The 20,729-nt window shown below is 46.1% G+C and overlaps 1 protein-coding gene and 2 long non-coding RNA genes across 3 annotated transcripts; all 3 read right to left on the bottom strand.

Annotated features, from left to right (window-relative positions):
• Positions 1 to 6,950: 6,950 nt before the first annotated feature.
• Positions 6,951 to 7,787, bottom strand: LOC147124768 (uncharacterized). Its single transcript, XR_015080302.1, has 2 exons — positions 7,644 to 7,787; positions 6,951 to 7,428 (listed from the first exon to the last, which is right to left on the bottom strand). It is a non-coding gene; the product is annotated as an uncharacterized LOC147124768 (long non-coding RNA).
• Positions 7,788 to 8,555: 768 nt separating this feature from the next.
• LOC147124769 (uncharacterized) lies at positions 8,556 to 9,559 on the bottom strand. The gene is made up of 3 exons (XR_015080311.1): positions 9,478 to 9,559; positions 9,094 to 9,262; positions 8,556 to 8,744 (listed from the first exon to the last, which is right to left on the bottom strand). It is a non-coding gene; the product is annotated as an uncharacterized LOC147124769 (long non-coding RNA).
• Positions 9,560 to 14,908: 5,349 nt separating this feature from the next.
• LOC147124770 (uncharacterized) lies at positions 14,909 to 17,459 on the bottom strand. Its single transcript, XM_085992935.1, has 2 exons — positions 15,325 to 17,459; positions 14,909 to 14,976 (listed from the first exon to the last, which is right to left on the bottom strand). The coding sequence occupies exon 1, from the start codon at positions 17,382 to 17,384 to the stop codon at positions 15,606 to 15,608; it is 1,779 nt and encodes a 592-aa protein (XP_085849061.1). The 5' UTR covers positions 17,385 to 17,459; the 3' UTR covers positions 14,909 to 14,976; positions 15,325 to 15,605.
• Between the last annotated feature and the right edge of the window lie 3,270 nt (positions 17,460 to 20,729).

Below are 20,729 nucleotides of genomic sequence, written 5' to 3' on the forward strand. Positions count from 1 at the left end.
GTGGAATTCTCTACCACAGAAGGCAGTAGAGGGCAATTCATTAAATATATTCAAGAAGGAGTTGGATATATTTCTTAAGGCTATAGGGATCAAGGGATATGGGGAGAAAGCAGGGACAGGGTACTGAATTTGGTTGATCAGCCATGATCTCATTGAATGGCAGTGCAGGCTCGAGGGGCCGAATGGCCTACTCCTGCTCCTATCTTCTATGTTTCTATGTTTCTATGTTGTTGTAAAGGTGGAGGTATACAGTATGGGTGTTGCTGTGTGACAATATAGTGTTGGAGGAACTTTGTCAAAGGTAAAGCACTTCTCTTCAGAGTGCTGAGAGCACAGATACTGCTTCAGTTTGAGAACAATCCCATTCAGTATGCACTGCTCCGTCATTTACAAAATTAACAAAAGCGTGGCAGCAGTCCTGCATTTAAAAAAAAATATTTATTAACGTTGGAGATTTTTGAACTTGGTAAAATGGCTTGAGCTGGAAAAGTAGTCCAAGCCGCGCTACAATAAAGATAATCATCGATATTGGTGAACTGCAGAGCCGGGACATTAATTGTCGATTGTAACTGAAGTCTGCAACGACTCTAAATAATATATCCCTTGAACTTGATTAAAATGGAAACGTAAATAGTGCCTATGGAAGATTGGAAGTGGATTATCAAAGCAATTTGACGTCAGGCACTGCTTAACTGCCAATGTAAATGGGCCATGAGTCCAATCTAGTTGGAGAAGTCTGTGTTTATTTAAAAGCATTTGGAATGATTGTTCGGTGAATCCCGTCGCACAACCGTTTCCGTCCCTCCTGGAGTTTTAGTTATACTGTGTCCCGCTGTACGGGGTGGATTTTCCGATCCGGTGATGTGGTGGGGAGGCTATTTTGCCCCCCATGTCCCAGTGAGCATTGGGATGTTCTGGGGTCAGGCTCCCTCAAGTGCCTGTGATGTATTACTGATAGTGTTTGGCAGTGGAGGCGGGTGGGGGAAGGGGGAAGGGGGGAAACTGCCGTGGAGTCTGCCACAGTGTAATGTGGCCGGCAGTGTTAGCATAGGAATAGGGCTGCCAACTCTGACCGGACCTGTCCCTGGAGGTTTCACCACATGATCTCCCGCCTCCAACCACCCCATCCAGTCAAACAGCCTTTCTTCCCTCATCACCAATATTTTTATCACTAATAAGCAAAAGTGTTTCGAAGAAAATGTTTAAAAAAACACACCGCTTTTTTATGTCCCCTATGATTATTCTCACAGGTGTTGCTTGCAGCAGTGTCCAGGAGATTAATCGTTAATTCCTGGAGACTCCAGGACAATCCTGGTGTGAAGGCAATGCTATACAGGAACAGGAGTAGGCGATTCAACCCCTCGAGCCTGTTCCGCCATTCAATTAGATCATGGGGGCGAGAGTTCCAGATTTCCACTACCTGTTGTGTGAAGAAGTGCTTCCTGACGTCACTCCTGAACGGTCTAGCTCTAATGTTAAGGTCAAGCCCCTTGTTTTGGACTCCCCCATCAGAGGAAATAGTTTCTCTTTTGGTCTAAAGTCTATGTAAAGATAATTCTGGGGCAGCTTGCCCTCGACGCCCCTGTAAAGAAAATCCCTGGCATGATCTAAAGTATGCCTACTTCTAAAATTGCCACTGCACCACTGGGTTTAAGATGTCCAAATGTAAGTCACAAACACTGCTTCTATCTTATCCTTCTCCCTCTCCCAACAACACAGACACAGAAAGACAATGTAATACTTTCTACACACTCTAGTTATCTCTCAATCAGTATAAAAATAAATGCAAATCAAGTGCTCTTCGAAAGAGCCGGCACAGACTCGAGAGGCCGAATGGCCTCCTTCTGTGCTGTGCTATACTATGATTTTATGATTCTATGCTGTAGTAGAGTTTGAAATCTATAGCGATGGCAGAAGAATCTGTCCATTAGCATTTACACAGAACACGTACAGTGCTCATGCCTTACCCTCATTTCCTGTCTCGTTGTAATTTACAGTTTAACATTGCAGGTGAAAGACAAAAACGTGGCCCCTGCTTTTATTAGTGGCAGAGCTGTAGGACTGACTAACCTTTGGACTGCAATCCAGATTTCATTTTTTTAACTCACTCGTTGCTTACCATTCTGAAGCAAATTCTTTTTCTCGGTTCATCAGTTCAGCAAATCTCCACAGGAACAAAAACATGGGCATTGCATGTTCATCGTGTGTACTGTCCATGCACAGACAGGGCACTTTCAGCTCCTCCTGATGGTTTATTAGTTCAATACTGTGGCAGGGTGGGAATTCAACTTGGGTGGGGTTGCTAAAGCGGGCATTATTGCATCAAGCGCCTGTTATACACCCCACTTGATAATCAGCCCTATTGAAGTCAACGGAAGGGAATGTCAGGCGGGGAGTATAACGGGGGACAGATACAATCCTGCCCGTTTTGCACTACCATTCAAGGCAAATTTCTACCCCTTGGTGTGGTGCTGAGCCATACAGGCCCGAGAGTTCCAAGTTTGATCCCTGGACTATGCAGAGTTTGGTGATTGCCGCCAGGGGTAGCAATTGGGGCCGTCCAATCTGCCTGAGCATTTGAGCCAGGGTTCTCACTGCTGACCGCTGCCCAGTGATTGGCTGCTGGAAGCTGCATATATATATTTCTTCTTGTTTTTATTCATTCCTGGGATATGAGCATTGCTGGCAAGGCCCGCATTCATTGCCCAGTCCTAGTTGCCCTAAAGAAAGTTGTTGTACCATTATTCTGTGTAGTGGTTTGATACAACTGAGTGGTTTGCAGAGGGCACTTAAGAATCAACCACATCGTTGTGGGGTGGAGTCACACATAGGGTAAGGGCATCTGGTTTCGTATCTCAAGCAACATTTGTGAACCAGTTAGGTTTGTTAACCACAACTTCACGGTCACTTTTAATGATACCAGCTTTTTACTTCCAGATATTTTTTAAAAACTGTATTCAAATTCTCAAACTGCTCTGTCGACACGTTCTGCAGGGGCACTTGCACATGAAGAATGGCCCCTTTGGAGAATCACCAATTGTTCTGCTTTGCCTGTTGAACTGGATCCCAGCAAGAAACCTCACCTCAGGAGAGAAAGGAAGGAAGTTGGGGGGTGGGGGGGTGGGGGAGAGAAAATAAAAAAAGAACTGCAGTAGCATCAAGGTCCAGAATGTGACAAGGTTTATTCCAAGGTGAAATACAGAACATTCTTCAGTCCTAAACATTTCTCCAATTACAACACATGCCTTCATTTCATGAAAAAGTACAATTTGCAGATAAATGAATAATTTGAAAGCTGAAAAGGTGTTTCAGTATGGACAGAATATAAAACAATGGTTCTTTTGTGCAATAAACCTACTGATCAAATTTCATAAAATTAACTTACTCATACAGTACTGGGACTGACTCTCAGTGTGTCCTCAGTAGAGAGATGATTTTGTTCCTCTTTAATTAAGATTGCTGGCTGGGTGGTTGGGCTAATGGATTCCAGACTTCAACACAACTCTGATTGCACCACTCGGTGCTTCAGGCCCCCGGCAACTGCTCGGTCTGTTACCAGAATCTGATGTGTTCTTTAGTAGTTTCAAACATCCTCCTCCCTGCTGGCGAAAACTAAAACCAACCTAAAGATGTTAGAAGCATCCGCATTTTAGTGATGGTTTACATTTTAATGGCAAACATTTAAAGAAACAATTCATAATTCGCAACAAATATACATTCCCTTAAGGAATAAAAAAACCCACGGGGAAAATGGTCCAACCGTGGCTAACAAGGGAAGTTAAAGATAGTATTAGATTAAAGAAAGAGGCTTATAATGTTGCCAAAAAGAGTAGTAAGCCTGAGGATTGGGAGGATTTTAGAATGCAGCAAAGCAGGACCAAGAAATTGATAAAGAAAGAGAAAATAGAATATGAAAGTAAACTAGCGAGAGACATAAAAACAGACTGTAAAAGCTTCTATAGGTATGTAAAAAGGAAAAGATTAGTGAAAATAAACATGGGTCCCTTACAGGCTGAGACAGGAGAAATTATAATGGGGAATAAGGAACTGGCAGGGAAATTAAACAAATACTTGTCATCAGCCGGTTTCCTTAAAGGGACCATGTGCAAATTGATTTTGATAGTTCTGCTGCCGGTGTTTTACAGCATTGAGGTGCTGCAAACACTGACAAGCACTGCACAGAGGTGTACACCTGCACCCAGGCTCTCCATTGACTCCCTCCATATGCTTATGGAGGGCGTCACAGCACGCAGGGAGGTCCTCCTCCCTTCCCATGGGCAGAAGACACCTCCCCAGGACACCAATGCAGCCTGGTTGCACATTGCACAGGAGGGCACAAGCAGGGATGTCGTTAGGAAGACCTGGCTGCAGTGGCACAAACCTTTCAATGATCTCAGTAGACCATGAAATGTTACTGCAAAGCCACACTCAACCTCATCCTCCTGTGTCACTCATCACATCCCCATCACTCTGCCTTCCCTACCCTACTCCTGTACATCCTTACTCACACCAACTTACCTTGCACCTCCACCCATCCCTCTCTATCTACATTATCACTTCCCCATCTCACTCGCCACCCCTCACACTCACCCTCATCCTAGTCCAATCATAACAACTAACAACACACAAGGGTAGGCACTTGGGTATTTTAGCCAATGTTAATATGAAGTTTCTGTTAATGTGCTGTCAAACATTGAAATCTTTATTTTCAACACTTTGCGTTCTTGGACAGATTTGTGTGCATCTTTGGAAGTGGCTTAATGAGTTGCAGTGAATGGTGAGACATAACGGTATCCCCACAATGGCAATGAGTGTGAAAGGAATGGCATGAACATTGTAGGGTGCTTTATGGTGTTGGTGTGGGGTGGTGCCAACCTGGCACATCATGTGGCAGCCAGGGTGTACAGCATCAAGTGAAGTAAATCTGAATATGGTGAGGCCATCCCTGGCGCCCTGGCAGCAATGTGGTTGGGTGCTGATGCCCTGTGTCCTGTGCAGCACCAGCTGATTGCGGAGAACGCTGGTGTTGTTTTTGGTACTGCTGGTGTGCCTGGTGCTGCTGGTGTTGGGGTTCATCGTGGTGGGATTCTGAGGACCAAGGTGAGATTTTTTCAAGGGCACTGATGCTGATGGAATAGAAGGCATGTGGAGTTGAGATGACAGAAGCGATCTGTCAATGGTGAGAGAGGTTGTTCCAATGAGGTGACAGTGGATAGAGAGTTTGCTCCAAACACTTGCAAGCTGCACAAAACTCAATCTGTCTTCCAAATGCAGTAAGCAACAGCTTCTAACCTTGGAAAGTGAACACCTATGAAATGGGAGCTTTTATAGACAACTAGCTGGGGAGCCCTGCGTTGCGAGGGCAATTTTGGGGCACATGGTCTCCCTGCCCCTGTGTGTCCCCCCTCTCCCTGTCATGTCCTCTCCCTGTCCTATCCCTCCCTCCCCTCCCCTCTCTCCCTCCCCTCCTCTCCCTCCCCTCCTCTCCCTCCCTCCCCTCCCTCCCCTGTCTCCCTCCCTCCCTCCCCCACCCCCACCCTCCCCCACCCCCTCCCCTCCCCTCGCCCACCCCCTCCCCTCGCCCACCCCCCCCTCCCCCACTCCCACCCCCTCCCCTCCCCCACTCCCACCCCCTCCCCTCCGCTCCCCTCTGTCCCTCTCTCCGGCCCCTCCCCCTGCCTAGCGCCTGAGGTCCGGTGCCGTTGCGATAGCGGGAATGCTGAGCGGCGGCCGGCACCGGGAGCGGGCTCTCGCGGGCGGCGCATGCGCGGTCAGTGCGGGCGGCGCATGCGCGGTGAGTGCGGGTGGCACGAGGCGGCCTGGCGGCCGTTAGCGAGCGGGAAACTTCGGGCGGCCCGCCCGCGCTACGGCCCCGACACCGTGAAACCTGAGAGGGGGAAGTAGAGAGAGACAGGGAAGAGGAGAAGGAGAGAGAGGGAAGAGGAGAGAGGGAAGAGGAGAAGGAGAGAGAGGGAAGAGGAGAAGGAGAGAGAGAGAGGGAAGAAAGAGAGAGAGAGAGAGAATTTTTTTGAGCTTCAGGCCCCGAGTCCCCCCTGCGCAAGGGTGAGGAGGAGGGGGGGGTTGCTAAACACAATATAAAACTCAAATAAATTGTTAATTAATTCCCTAACACATAATTCAAATATTTACCTTACTTCCCTAACACACTGAAAGTGTGGGGAAAAAATCGTGAAAAATCAAGATGGCGGCCACTCACCTCAGTTCAGAAGGATAAGGCCCGCCCACACACGCACCGATTGGTCGACCGGTCAGGTCACCGAAGCGTAGGATTGGTCAATCGTCGAGTCACTCGACACTCAACTGTAGGAAGGAACCCGCCGTCCGATTGGTCGACCTCGACGTCACACGGTCGCTAATGAGATGCTAATGAGCGGAACGCTGAACGTTTTTGGGATACCGCGGGCGGGATTTTTGTCCGGCCGAAACGTAAATACGCCTATGACCGGTCCGGAATCGCAAGCTTTCTTTTGAGGCGACGCGCGCGTCGGTACGCTCTGTAACTTTCAAACGTATAGAGAACAGACAGACAGACAGACATCGGGACAGACAGAAGAGCTCTTTTATATATATAGACTAGCTGGGGGAGCCCGGCGGTGCCGAGGCTTTCTCGAGGGCATGTTGCTGGAAGAGAGAGAGAGAGCGCGAGTTGGGGGGGAAGAGAGAGAGAGAGAGAGCGCGAGTTAGGGGGAAGAGAGAGAGCAGGGGAGGCAGGGAGGGGGGGGCGGGAAGGAGAGAAAGGGATGGGGGGAAAGCGGTTTGGGAGAGAGGGGGAACTCAAGAACCCTGTGCCATGTTTATAAAGCTGTTTATAAAACTGTTGGGATTGAAGAACTCTTCCCAAGCACCAGGAGTGATATTACATTATTCACAAAGATTCAGTGAATGAGTTGAATAGTGAAATAAAAGATACAATCGCAGACATTTACAGGTCAGTTTAGAAATCAACAGTGAACATTTATTTCAATAATGTAGAACAATAGAACATTTTACAATATGCTGGAGTTACAACCAAAGACTAAGTGAATACTCCTTCTGGTAAAAGTTTGAAAACCTAATAGGTTTGGTATTGTACAGAGTGTACAGAGTGATTTTATAATCAATAAGAGTTCTGTTGAGTGCTTCAAGTGCCCTCTTGTGGGCCTTTGTACTCATCCCACACAATGAGCTTAAACTTTTGAAGCAGCTAAGCAGCACCAGTTCCTTTGCTAATGTTACACACTGGGTGTTGTTGTCTTGTCAGATCCAGAGGGAGAGCAAAGGTTGAGTGGGCAGTGTGACCTCCTTGGAGAAAAGTTGCAGCGGTTCCTGATGAGGCAACAGCCAGTGCAATGAATCTTGTCAGATCCAGAGGGAGAGCAAAGGTTGAGTGGGCGATGCGACCACCTTGGAGCAGAGTTCCAGCGATTCCTGATGAGGCAGCATTGAATGTTTGATTAAGCAAGGAGAAAATCATACACAAAACGGGGAAAAATACGTTTAAGGCAGTGAAATTACTTGGTGGGATATATTGGTGCTATTTTACACCTTTCTCTTTAGTTAAAGTTGAGATTAACCGTGCTGGTGTGTGTTAAAGTATATTATCTGCTATATAGCATGCTGTACAGAATAACACTGCATCTTACCTGAAAGCATTCAGCTTTCTATTTGAGTGGGCAGTGCGACCTCCTTGGAGAAGAGTTGCGGCGATTCCTGAGGAGGCAACATTGAATGTTTGATTAAGCAAGGAGAAAATCATACACAAAAAGGGGAAAAATATTTTTAAGGCAGTGAAATTACTTTGTACGACATTTGTGCACAAACAATTAGTGAGTTTGAGGAATTAAGCTATTTATTTTAAATGGGCTAAGGCATAATTTCAGGTCCCAAAAGACTACCCAGAGACCACATGCAGTATGTAATAATAAATTACCAGTGACTGAGAATTGGTGTTATTTTTCACCTTTCTCTTTAGTTAAATTTGAGATTAACCGTGCTGGTGTGTGTTAAAGTATATTATCTGCTATATAGCATGCTGTACAGAATAACACTGCATCTTACCTGAAAGCATTCAGCATTCTATTTGAGTGGGCAGTGCGACCTCCTTGGAGAAGAGTTGCAGCGGTTCCTGATGAGGCAACAGCCAGTGCAATGAATCTTGTCAGATCCAGAGGGAGAGCAAAGGTTGAGTGGGCAGTGCAACCTCCTCGGAGAAGAGTTGCAGCGATTTCTGATGAGGCAACATTGAATGTTTGATTAAGCAAGGAGAAAATCATACACAAAAAGGGGAAAAATACTTTTAAGGCAGTGAAATTACTTTGTAGGATATTTGTGTACAAAAAATTAGTGAGTTTGAGGAATTAGGCTATTTATTTTAAATGGGCTAAGGCATAATTTCAGGTCCCAAAAGACTACCCAGAGACCACATGCAGTATGTAATAATAAATTACCAGTGACTGAGAATTGGTGTTATTTTTCACCTTTCTCTTTAGTTAAAGTTGAGATTAACCGTGCTGGTGTGTGTTAAGGTATATTATCTGCTATATAGCATGCTGTACAGGATAACACTGCATCTTACCTGAAAGCATTCAGCTTTCTACTTGAGTGGGCAGTGCGACCTCCTTGGAGAAGAGTTGCAGCGGTTCCTGATGAGGCAACAGCCAGTGCAATGAATCTTGTCAGATCCAGAGGGAGAGCAAAGGTTGAGTGGGCAGTGCGACCTCCTTGGAGAAGAATTGCAGCGATTCCTGATGAGGCAACATTGAATGTTTGATTAAGCAAGGAGAAAATCATACACAAAAAGGGGAAAAATATTTTTAAGGCAGTGAAATTACTTTGTAGGATATTTGTGTACAAACAATTAGTGAGTTTGAAGAATTAGGCTATTTATTTTAAATGGGCTAAGGCATAATTTCAGGTCCCAAAAGACTACCCAGAGACCACATGCAGTATGTAATAATAAATTACCAGTGACTTATAATTGGTGTTAATTTTTCACCTTTCTCTTTAGTTAAAGTTGAGATTAACCGTGCTGGTGTGTGTTAAAGTATATTATCTGCTATATAGCATGCTGTACAGAATAACACTGCATCTTACCTGAAAGCATTCAGCTTTCTACTTGAGTGGGCAGTGCGACCTCCTTGGAGAAGAGTTGCAGCGGTTCCTGATGAGGCAACAGCCAGTGCAATGAATCTTGTCAGATCCAGAGGGAGAGCAAAGGTTGAGTGGGCAGTGCAACCTCCTTGGAGAAGAGTTGCAGCGATTTCTGATGAGGCAACATTGAATGTTTGATTAAGCAAGGAGAAAATCATACACAAAAAGGAGAAAAATACTTTTAAGGCAGTGAAATTACTTGGTGGGATATATTGGTGTTATTTTACACCTTTCTCTTTAGTTAAAGTTGAGATTAACCGTGCTGGTGTGTGTTAAAATATATTATCTACTATATAGCATGCTGTACAGGATAACACTGCATCTTACCTGAAAGCATTCACTTTCTATTTGAGTGGGCAGCGCGACCTCCTTGGAGAAGAGTTGCAGCGATTCCTGATGAGGCAACATTGAATGTTTGATTAAGCAAGGAGAAAATCATATACAAAAAGGGGAAAAATACTTTTAAGGCAGTGAAATTACTTTGTAGGATATTTGTGTACAAACAATTAGTGAGTTTGAGGAATTAGGCTATTTATTTTAAATGGGCTAATGTGGCAGAACCACCAAGAGACACTGAACAACCTGTAATAATTCTTTTAAACACTCTGTAGTGCAGTTGTGGACTGCACCTTTAAGCTGTATGCAGCTTCTTGTATTTTCACGTGATGACGTCATGACGCCGATCACGTGACCCCCAGTTGGCGCGGAAAACGTGATGACGTCATGACGTCAGGTTCCAGTATTTAAAGGCAGTCTGAGAAAGGCTGGAGACCTTAACAGACCTGCTGACCTTTGCTCCTATAGTTTAAAAGTTAAAGTATTGAGTTTATTAAAAGTTGATTACTTCGTTTATCTGCGTTGGAATTCGTTATTTGGATAGGAACTTCCGTTCCTACATTGGTGACCCCGAGCTCGTTGGACAACTTTCTTCGAGATATTCATGATGAATACGAACGCCGTTGCCCTTAAATTGCCGCAGTTCTGGGAACAGCAACCAGAAGCATGGTTTTTTCAAGCAGAAACCCAGTTTGCTATCCGGGACATTACAGCGGATTCAACCCGCTATTATTACTTGGTTTCCGCTCTGGACAGCGCCACGGCTTCACGCGTCGTCAGCATCCTGGGGAATCCACCGGCAGAGGGCAAGTACTCGGCTTTAAAAGAGCGTTTACTACAAGTGTATGCTTTAACTAAATCGGAACGTGCACGCAAGCTTATTGCAATGCCGGGTCTTGGGGACTCAAAACCATCAGAATTGATGAGCCAAATGCTCACGCTTTTGGGTTCAGAGCCCCAATGTTTTTTATTTCGAGAGCTCTTCCTCTGCCAGCTACCCGAGCCAGTTCAGGCAGTCTTGGCCAGTTCTACGATTATGGACTGTGCCGAGCTGGCTGCGGAGGCAGATAAGTCTTTTATGGTCATACAGCAGAGTTGTGCAGCTACGAGGCGTCTTTCTCCTACGCGAGCAAAATCCAGCCCTCCTTCGTCAGGCTTGTGTATGTACCACGCCCGTTTTGGCGTCAGGGCTAGACGCTGCCGTCCACCCTGCAGTTGGGTAGAGAAAAAGTCTCCAGCAGACTCACAAGCTTTGAAGAAGACAGAAACTGACAAACACATCCAGTTCACCATGGCAATCGGTTCAGCAGGAAAACTCCTCTATGTTACTGATTCTGGAACAGGGCGACGATTTTTATGTGATACTGGTTCTCAGTGCAGTATATTGCCAGTTTCAAAGCTGGACCTACAATCCGGCAGTCACGGCCCTTCCCTTGAGGCAGCCAATGGTGCGGCTATTCGCACATTTGGTAAACGGACAGTTAATTTAACTCTTGGAGGTCAACGTTTTGTATGGGAATTTATAACGGCTAAAGTATCACAGGCCATTCTGGGGGCTGATTTTTTTTGTGCCTATGGTTTACTGGTCGACGTCCAACATTGTCGACTTATTAATGCGTCTACCTTCCATGCAGTGCCTTGTCACCGCAGTACTGCTGTCTCCTGGTCGGTTGCCTGTGCGGTTCCATCGCAAGACGGGTTTAAGCGCCTACTTGGCGAATTCCCAGAGCTCACCAGGTCTACATTCTCAGCAGCAGTTGCGAAGCACGGGGTGGTGCATTATATTACCACAACGGGATCGCCCGTGTACGCTCGTGCACGAAGGTTGGAACCCGGAAAGCTTATAGCCGCAAAGGCAGAGTTTCGTATTATGGAGCGCCTTGGGATTGTCCGACGCTCCAACAGTCCTTGGTCTTCCCCATTACACATTGTACCCAAACCAGGTGGCGGATGGACGCCTTGTGGGGATTACAGACGCCTTAACGAAGCCACTAGGCCAGATAGGTATCCAATACCACATATACAGGATTTTTCTGCTCATTTGGCCGGCAAATCGATATTTTCTAAAGTGGATCTCGTTCGTGGATACCATCAAGTTCCTGTACACCCTCAAGACATCCCCAAAACGGCGGTCATCACACCGTTTGGCCTGTTTGAGTTCCTTCGTATGCCGTTTGGATTAAAAAATGCAGCTCAGGCTTTTCAGCGGCTTATGGACTCTGTGTTACAGGACATTTCTTTCATTTTCATTTACTTGGATGATATACTCATTGCTAGTAAAGATAAGGAAGAGCACATGGCTCACTTACGTACACTCTTTGCCCGTCTCAGCCAACATGGCCTCATTATAAATCTAGCCAAATGCCAGTTTGGGTTAACCAGCATTGACTTTCTAGGGCACAGGATCACCTCAGAAGGCGCTGTCCCACTGGCCACTAAGGTAGAAGCAGTTATGGCATTCCCGCAGCCTCAAACGATTAAATCTCTTCAGGAGTTCCTGGGAATGGTGAATTTTTATCACCGTTTTGTCCCCAAGGCAGCTCAATTAATGCAGCCGCTGTATGAAGCACTTAAAGGGAAGTCGGGTAAAGCTGTTATCATTTGGACACCACAGATGGACCAAGCATTCTTGGACACCAAGGCGGCATTGGCAGATGCAACTATGCTTGCACACTCACTACCGACGCCTCCGATTACACCATCGGGGCAGTGCAGGAACAATGGGTGGATGGTACGTGGCAGCCATTGGCCTTTTTTAGCCGCCAATTACGTAAAAATGAACGAAAATATAGTACTTTTGATAGAGAGTTGCTGGCCTTGTTTTTGGCCATCCGGCATTTTCGTTTTCTGTTAGAAGGACGTCCTTTTACAGCATTTGTGGACCATAAACCACTTACTTTTGCAATGGCCAAAACAGCGGAGCCGTGGTCAGCCCGACAACAGCGTCATCTCACATTCATATCTGAATTTACAACGGATTTGCGACACGTGTCTGGCAAAGATAATCTTGTGGCTGATTGCCTGTCACGTGCCCCAGTCCAGACAATTCACCTGGGAATTGATTACGTCGGGTTGGCGAAAGAACAACAGACGGACCCTGAAGTTCAGGCGTATCGGACCATGCCTTCTAGCTTGCAGGTAGCCGATGTTGTGTTCCAATCAGCAGGAACCACGCTGTTGTGTGACATATCCATGGGAGTGCCCCGACCAATTGTGCCAGGCGAATGGCGTAAGAAGATATTTAATATTATACATGGTTTATCACACCCGGGGATGCGAGCTTCACAACGACTTATGTCCCGTAAGTTTGTTTGGAAGGGGATACATTTAGATGTTCGTGACTGGACAAACAATTGCGTGGACTGTCAAAAGTCAAAGGTTCATCGTCATGTGAAGGCTCCAAGGGCCATCTTTCCAGTGCCTGAACGCCATTTCGACCATGTACATGTGGACTTGGTGGGCCCCCTCCCCATTTCGCGGGGTTTTATGCATCTCCTGACAATAGTAGACCGTACTACCAGGTGGCCAGAGGCGATTCCCTTAGTTGCTACTACCACAGCAGACGTATCCAGGGCATTTATTTCAGCGTGGGTGGCCCGGTTTGGTGTGCCATCTGATATCTCCTCTGACCGTGGTCCTCAATTTACATCAGAATTATGGAATGCAGTTGCACAGGGCTTGGGTACCAAGCTGCATCGTACCACCGCTTACCATCCGCAAGCAAATGGCTTATGTGAAAGATTTCATCGTTCTTTAAAGGCGTCCCTCCGAGCCAGTTTGCGTTGTTCCAACTGGGTGGATAGACTCCCTTGGGTGATGCTAGGCCTCCGTACAGCCCCTAAAGAAGACCTCCAGGCTTCATCGGCTGAATTAGTATACGGTCAGGTGCTTCGAGTACCCGGGGATTTCCTCCCTCCACATACAGAATCATGGTCGCCTGCGCAGCAGCTTCTTCTGCATCAAGAGGCGGCAAAGAATTTTCTGCCTATTCCAACTTCACATCACGATCTACATCAGCCTCATGTACCAGCAGAACTTATGAGTTCCAATTATGTTTTTATTCGGCGGGATGCTCATGGAGATACACTCAGACCACCTTATGAGGGACCGTTTCGGGTTATTGCAACGGGAGAGAAATATTTTACGATCGAAATAGGAGGTAAATCGGATACCATCTCCATCGACCGACTTAAACCAGCCCATCTGGATCGGAGTGAACCGGTGGTTGTTGCTCAGCCGCCTCGCCGTGGACGACCGCCATTGGCTACTAGACCAATCCTGAAGCGGCCTACTATTAAATTGCCTGCTTCGGCTTCATCCTCATCTACACCTTCTGCTACGGTTTCCTCCACCCCAGATGTACCTCTTCAGACACAGCCAAATGTTGGCCCATCTGCTATCGATCCAGCGTCTGAAGTTCGCAGTCGTTCGGGCAGAATAATTAAACCTCCTGCACGTTTGATGCTGTCTGTTAAAGAGAATTCTGGGGGGGCGCCTGTGGCAGAACCACCAAGAGACACTGAACAACTTGTAATCATTCCTTTAAACACTCTGTAGTGCAGTTGTGGACTGCACCTTTAAGCTGTATGCAGCTTCTTGTATTTTCACGTGATGACGTCATGACGCCGATCACGTGACCCCCAGTTGGCGCGGAAAACGTGATGACGTCATGACGTCAGGTTCCAGTATTTAAAGGCAGTCTGAGAAAGGCTGGAGATCTTAACAGACCTGCTGACCTTTGCTCCTGTAGTTTAAAAGTTAAAGTATTGAGTTTATTAAAAGTTGATTACTTCGTTTATCTGCGTTGGAATTCGTTATTTGGATAGGAACTTCCGTTCCTACACTAAGCCATAATTTCAGGTCCCAAAAGACTACCCAGAGACCACATGCAGTATGTAATAATAAATTACCAGTGACTTATAATTGGTGTTAATTTTTCACCTTTCTCTTTAGTTAAAGTTGAGATTAACCGTGCTGGTGTGTGTTAAAGTATATTATCCGCTATATAGCATGCTGTACAAAATAACACTGCATCTTACCTGAAAGCATTCAGCTTTCTACTTGAGTGGGCAGTGCGACCTCCTTGGAGAAGAGTTGCAGCGGTTCCTGATGAGGCAACAGCCAGTGCAATGAATCTTGTCAGATCCAGAGGGAGAGCAAAGGTTGAGTGGGCAGTGCAACCTCCTTGGAGAAGAGTTGCAGCAATTTCTGATGAGGCAACATTGAATGTTTGATTAAGCAAGGAGAAAATCATACACAAAAAAGAGAAAAATACTTTTAAGGCAGTGAAATTACTTGGTGGGATATATTGGTGTTATTTTACACCTTTCTCTTTAGTTAAAGTTGAGATTAACCGTGCTGGTGTGTGTTAAAATATATTATCTACTATATAGCATGCTGTACAGGATAACACTGCATCTTACCTGAAAGCATTCAGCTTTCTATTTGAGTGGGCAGCGCGACCTCCTTGGAGAAGAGTTGCAGCGATTCCTGATGAGGCAACATTGAATGTTTGAGTAAGCAAGGAGAAAATCATATACAAAAAGGGGAAAAATACTTTTAAGGCAGTGAAATTACTTTGTAGGATATTTGTGTACAAACAATTAGTGAGTTTGAGGAATTAGGCTATTTATTTTAAATGGGCTAAGGCATAATTTCAGGTCCCAAAAGACTACCCAGAGACCACATGCAGTATGTAATAATAAATTACCAGTGACTGATAATTGGTGTTATTTTTCACCTTTCTCTTTAGTTAAAGTTGAGATTAACCGTGCTGGTGTGTGTTAAAGTATATTATCTGCTATATGGCATGCTGTACAGAATAACACTGCATCTTACCTGAAAGCATTCAGCTTTCTACTTGAGTGGGCAGTGCGACCTCCTTGGAGAAGAGTTGCAGCGGTTCCTGATGAGGCAACAGCCAGTGCAATTAATCACTTAGAGCGAAGCATGCTTCTGTCATTGTTGCATGTCAATGAATGTCATCCTCAAAGATTACTCTCCTGGGGCAAGCTTTTATAAAGGAGGTACAGAGATGGCCAGTCAGAGTTTTGAGGTCATGAAATGATGTTCGGCTAGTAACCTCATGGAGGAGTAGATGAAGGTGAAAGTACTGTGTATTATTGCAGAGCCAGATCATAGACAACATTTTCTGTTTTCCCTGAGGGTGTTAAAATGAACAGATTTCTTGATGTGCCAACTCTTGAACATGCCACGTACAACTGGCCATGTGAAAAACAGGACGTCAGTAAGTTGATGCCAGCAACCTTCAAAGTCTGCCCTTGTGCCTTGTTTATTGACATTGCGAAACAAATTCTCACAGGCAACTGTTGCCTTCTGAATTGAAATGGAAAGTCAGTTGGTACCATAGGAATTGGAGGAATGAGAACATCCTCCCCTCTGGCACAGCCTGAGATGATGGTAGCCTCAATCACATGTGGCATGAGCTTTTTGACTACCAGTCTGGTTCCATTGCACAACTTGGGTGCAGATAAGTTTCTTAGGAGCATGATGGGGGCGCCTTCCTTTAGTACCAGTTTGTGAGCAGGCGTTCCAGAAGGCTGCAATGAGTTCAATAAGTCAGCAGTGTAGTTTACCCCATCAGCATGGTCACAAACAGTATCAACGCTTTTATAGATTTGCTCTTGGCCAGGGAGTTTTTCAAGAAGCAGCGTGTTGATGTCGTTGACAGTATCATTCCTGGGTGCAAGTATTGACCGTTCACACAGCCAGTTGTGATCTTTCAAATGATTGAGGAGGTTTGGATACACGTTTGAGATCAACTCATCAACTGTTTTTACTTGACAGGCAAAGTCTGGAGGAATTGTGATTTGTCCACTGCTGTCAACGGGCAACTTTCCTTCTCCTAATTGTAGTAAAAGTCGCGCAAAGGATTCTGACATCTCGTCACCATGCATATGAACACGCATGTTTGTGGTCAAATGGACTGTTTGCACATTTCGCCACAGATGGGATGCCTTGAGACATGCATTGATTTCATCCGCTGGTGTTCCTCTTGGGACAACTGGCAGGATTTGGTGGAAATCACCTGCCAGCAACAGGGGGATGCCACCCATCAGGATATCGTTGCCTCTCAGATCTTTAAGAGTTCTGTTGACTGCTTCAAGTGACCTCTTGTGGGCCATTGTACACTCATCCCACACAATCAATCGAGACTTTTGAAGCATCTCAGCAGCACCAGTTCCTTTACTAATGCGACACACTGGTTCTTCTTGTGTTGTCAGATCCAGAGGCAGAGCAAAGGTTGAGTGGGCAGTGCAACCTCCTTGCAGAAGAGTTGCAGCGATTCCTGATGAGGCAACAGCCAGTGCAATGAATCCCTTAGAGCGAACCGTGGCCAGCAAAAGATTGATCAGGAATGTCTTTCCTGTCCCACCAGGGGCATCGAGGAAGATAATGCCAGGAGTGTTGTTTTGCACCATATCGAGAACCAACCTGTAAGTCTGTTTCTGCTCTGGAAGCAATTTAGGCTCAGTGACTGTGACAAAGGAACTCAGTTCCTCAACATTGTAGGTGGTTTCTCTGAGGACCTCTCTGCTGAGACCTGGAGAATCATTCCTATTGGGAGATGTAAGGTTCAACTGAGTCAGAGACTTGCCAACCAATTTCAAAGTCTGGTCCTCCAAAAGGATCAATGCCTGATTGTACATCGCAGCAGTGTAGTTCAGTGCCATTGTGGGGTTGGCTCTGGCGAGTTGGCGTAAGATGTCTTCTGTGAGGCAGTCTTTGTTATCTGCCCACAATTGCTTTGGATTGGAAGGTGTGCAGAAGGCAATTATAAGGGCAAAGAGTTTCCGTAGGCGATTGGCGGGGTAACACAGAGCAGCTTCTCTCATCGCTGCATCCCAATGAGTGTCACCCTCAATGAGGCCTCTCATGCGGCAAGCTTCTTGAAAAGAGTCACACAGATGGCCATTGACAGTCTTGAGGTCATTAAATGATGTCAGGCCAGCAACGTCATGGAGGAGCAGACGAACGTGAAAGCACTCTGTGTTGTTTGGATGGACTGTGTAGGCTCTGCCAAGTGCATCCGATGAGTACACCCCTGTATGACCAGGAACTTCCTTTTGACCTGCCCCAGGTCGGCGAGCCCACCATGTCTTGTTTGGCTGCCAGGTGTAGTACTTGGGCACCTGATAATACAAAAGTGTCTTGGCAAAGTCATTTGTTTGGCACAACTGAAAGAATGCTGTAAGTTTTGTCTTTGGAGGTTCCTCAGCACATTGCCTGGCATCTCCTGGTCGGAATAAAACCCTTTGTCCATTTTCCAAGTGAACATCTAATTTAGTGACAGTGGGGTAACGCTTGTGGATGTCAAATCCAAAAGTTCACCAGGCTGCCTCATTGCTGCAGATGTAACGGCCCATCAAATGTGTGGTGATCTCATCATTTTGATTCTGCTGTCCAGCCATTTCAAGATCAAAGACAGCTTGGTCACTGCCCTTATGGATGTACTTGCACACATATTTGATAGACTTAACTGAGTGGCAGTACTCCACATTGATGTGACATTTGAAGAGCCTGGATAGGAGTGGACAGTAAGGAACAATCCAACGGTTGTCAACTTCAAATGTCTGTCTTTCCTGTGTTGTCTCAGTTGACGGACCAGGTTGAGCTGAGTCGCTAGATTTTCTAGTTCGCATTTTAATGTGAGTGCTGAAACCCCCACTCTCTTTGCACCTTCTCCTGTAGGAAAGATAGCCATCCTCGCCATGCTGAGTTTGTTCACGCAGTGGCTTTGGGTAGCCTTTTGTACATGCATTGTTTTTCATGCAGGGAGAAGAAGGGTTGTGTCGGCCACAAGGACCATGAATCATATTTTTTACAATAACATTAAACAGGATTGGATCCTTGTCCTTATTGGGTAGCTCTGCAGAGATGAAAGAATCAAGTTGATTGGGGTGAATCTTTGCCTGAAGCCAGAGTAAAAGATAAACATGAGGAAGTCCTCTCTTCTGCCACTCAATGCTGTAGATGTAGCAACGGTGTGCACCAAAAAGTTTGCCCTTAATCACGAGTTTCATCAGGTTTTTAACTTTGAGGTGGAAGACCCGTGCTATGAGGTCATGCCTTTCAGTACCAGCTTTGGGTGGGAACTCCTGCCATTGGGGATTGCAAGTCATGGTGATGAAGAGGTCAGGTCTGCCATAGTTTCTGACATAGGTCATGGCATCTTGTGTGTGCTCATGCATGTACCTAGCACCTCCAATGAAGGTGGATGGTAGGATGACCAGTTGACCAATGTCCTCAGTGTTGCCATCATTGGCCACAGCATCTCGTAAGTGTATATAGTCTGCGACTCTCAAATGATTTTGGTTATGCCGGAACCAATTAAGCCGCTCTCCTTCTATTTTCGCAAACATGTCAGTGAGGAACTGCTGCAGAAGTCATCCAGAGTGAAGCAGGTGGTTTGAAGCAGTTTGTCGTTCCATCAGCCTGTATGAATAGAATTCCATGGCAGAAACCATCTTTTGCCTTTGGGCTGTAGGTGGCACACCAGTTTCGGGGTCAACATGTGGGATCTTGTTATAGACATCGTATCCATCTTCCCCATGGCAAAACAAAAGCGGGTATTGCAGAGGATCATATGACCTGTGAAGCTCAGAAATTCTTTTAAGTGGACCACCTCTCATATGCAACACAATGTCCCGTTGTTCAAATTCTTGGCCCACAATGACAATGGCTACTTCATTGGTGGTCGGAGCATTGAAGCGTCGCTCATGTTCACCTGCAGGAGTCTTGTAGCTTTGATGACAATTTTGAGGTCTTGATTTGTAATTTGTTCCATAGCTGTTTTGAAACTCTGAATGTATGGGTTTTGCTGATGAAGCATCCGCTGTAACGCAAGCAAAATATCCATTTTGATGTGGTGTTGTTGTGCGGGGAGAACAGCAGCTTCCCTGCAGCGATTGGCTTGCTCTTCATCATCACCCAAGAAGTAGATCTGCAGAAACTGAGGTCTTTCGTTTGGTAGAGGAAGTAGGGAGCCAATTGTATGGTACACCTGTCCATGAACTTTAAAAGTTGGGCAAAATCCAGATTCACGCACTCTGTTTGCACCAAAAGAGGTCATTGCAAAGCAGTTGTTATACTTTCTGATGTGAGTGAGGAAATGTGTTGAAGCTGCAGTTTGGCCAAACAGAAGTGAGTGCAGGGGTTCAGGTGGAGCTGTTAGTGTTGCAAGTTTAACCTTTCCTCCATTGCAGCATATCCCATCAGTTTCCTCCTTCCACTTGAGAGCGCCACAGTGAGGGCAAATGATGGTCATCTTGCCAATGATGATTGTGTGGTTGGCTTCATAATTGATGGTGGGTGTATAGGAGAAGGCTGCTCCAACCCAATGATTCAAAATGTCAGATGTGGCAATGCCCCTGTGTCGACTGTCGGCTTGGCGACGTGACTGAGTCTGGTCAGGAGTCTCAGCTGATCTGGCTGTGGCATGTCTTCCTCTGTCAGCAGCAAGACGTCCCTCAGATTGTTCGGAAGTCTCAGCTGATCTGGCTGTGGCATGTCTTTCTCTGTCAGCAGCAAGACGTCCCTCAGATTGTTCAGAAGTCTCAGCTGATCTGGCTGTGGCATGTCTTTCTCTGTTAGCAGCAAGACGTCCCTCAGATTGTTCGGAAGTCTCAGCTGATCTGGCTGTGGCATGTCTTCCTCTGTCATCAGCAAGACGTCCCTCAGATTGTTCGGAAGTCTCAGCTGATCTGGCTGTGGCATGTCTTCCTCAGTCAGCAGCAAGACGTCCCTCAGATTGTTCGGAAGTCTCAGCTGATCTGGCTGTGGCATGTCTTCTTCTGTCAGCAGCAAGACGTCCCTCAGATTGTTCGGAAGTCTCAGCTGATCTGGCCGTGGCATGTCTTCCTCTGTCAGCAGCAAGACGTCCCTCAGATTGTTCGGAAGTCTCAGCTGATCTGGCTGTGGCATGTCTTCCTCTGTCAGCAGCAAGACGTCCCTCAGATTGTTCGGAAGTCTCAGCTGATCTGGCTGTGGCATGTCTTCCTCTGTCAGCAGCAAGACGTCCCTCAGATTGTTCGGAAGTCTCAGCTGATCTAGCAGCAGCATGTCTGTCGTGGTCAGCCTGAAGGCGAGCCTGTCTCTGCTCCTCAGTTTCAGCAGCTCTTTGATCCTTTCTCCGGGAAGCAGCAGAAGTGTTGCAGCCAAGTCTTGGATGTTTCCTTGGTGGCATTCTGTTATGAAAGCAGCGAAAAATCCTTTAAACGTTC

The sequence above is a fragment of the Somniosus microcephalus genome, chromosome 1, assembly GCF_052327205.1.
Source record: "Somniosus microcephalus isolate GS21.2 chromosome 1, FLI_Smic_1.0, whole genome shotgun sequence".
Lineage (NCBI taxonomy): Eukaryota > Metazoa > Chordata > Chondrichthyes > Squaliformes > Somniosidae > Somniosus > Somniosus microcephalus.

Bases quoted from the DNA above. Each gene is read 5' to 3' on its own strand.
- LOC147124770 (XM_085992935.1), bottom strand. From the start codon at position 17,384: ATGAGAGGCCTCATTGAGGGTGACACTCATTGGGATGCAGCGATGAGA.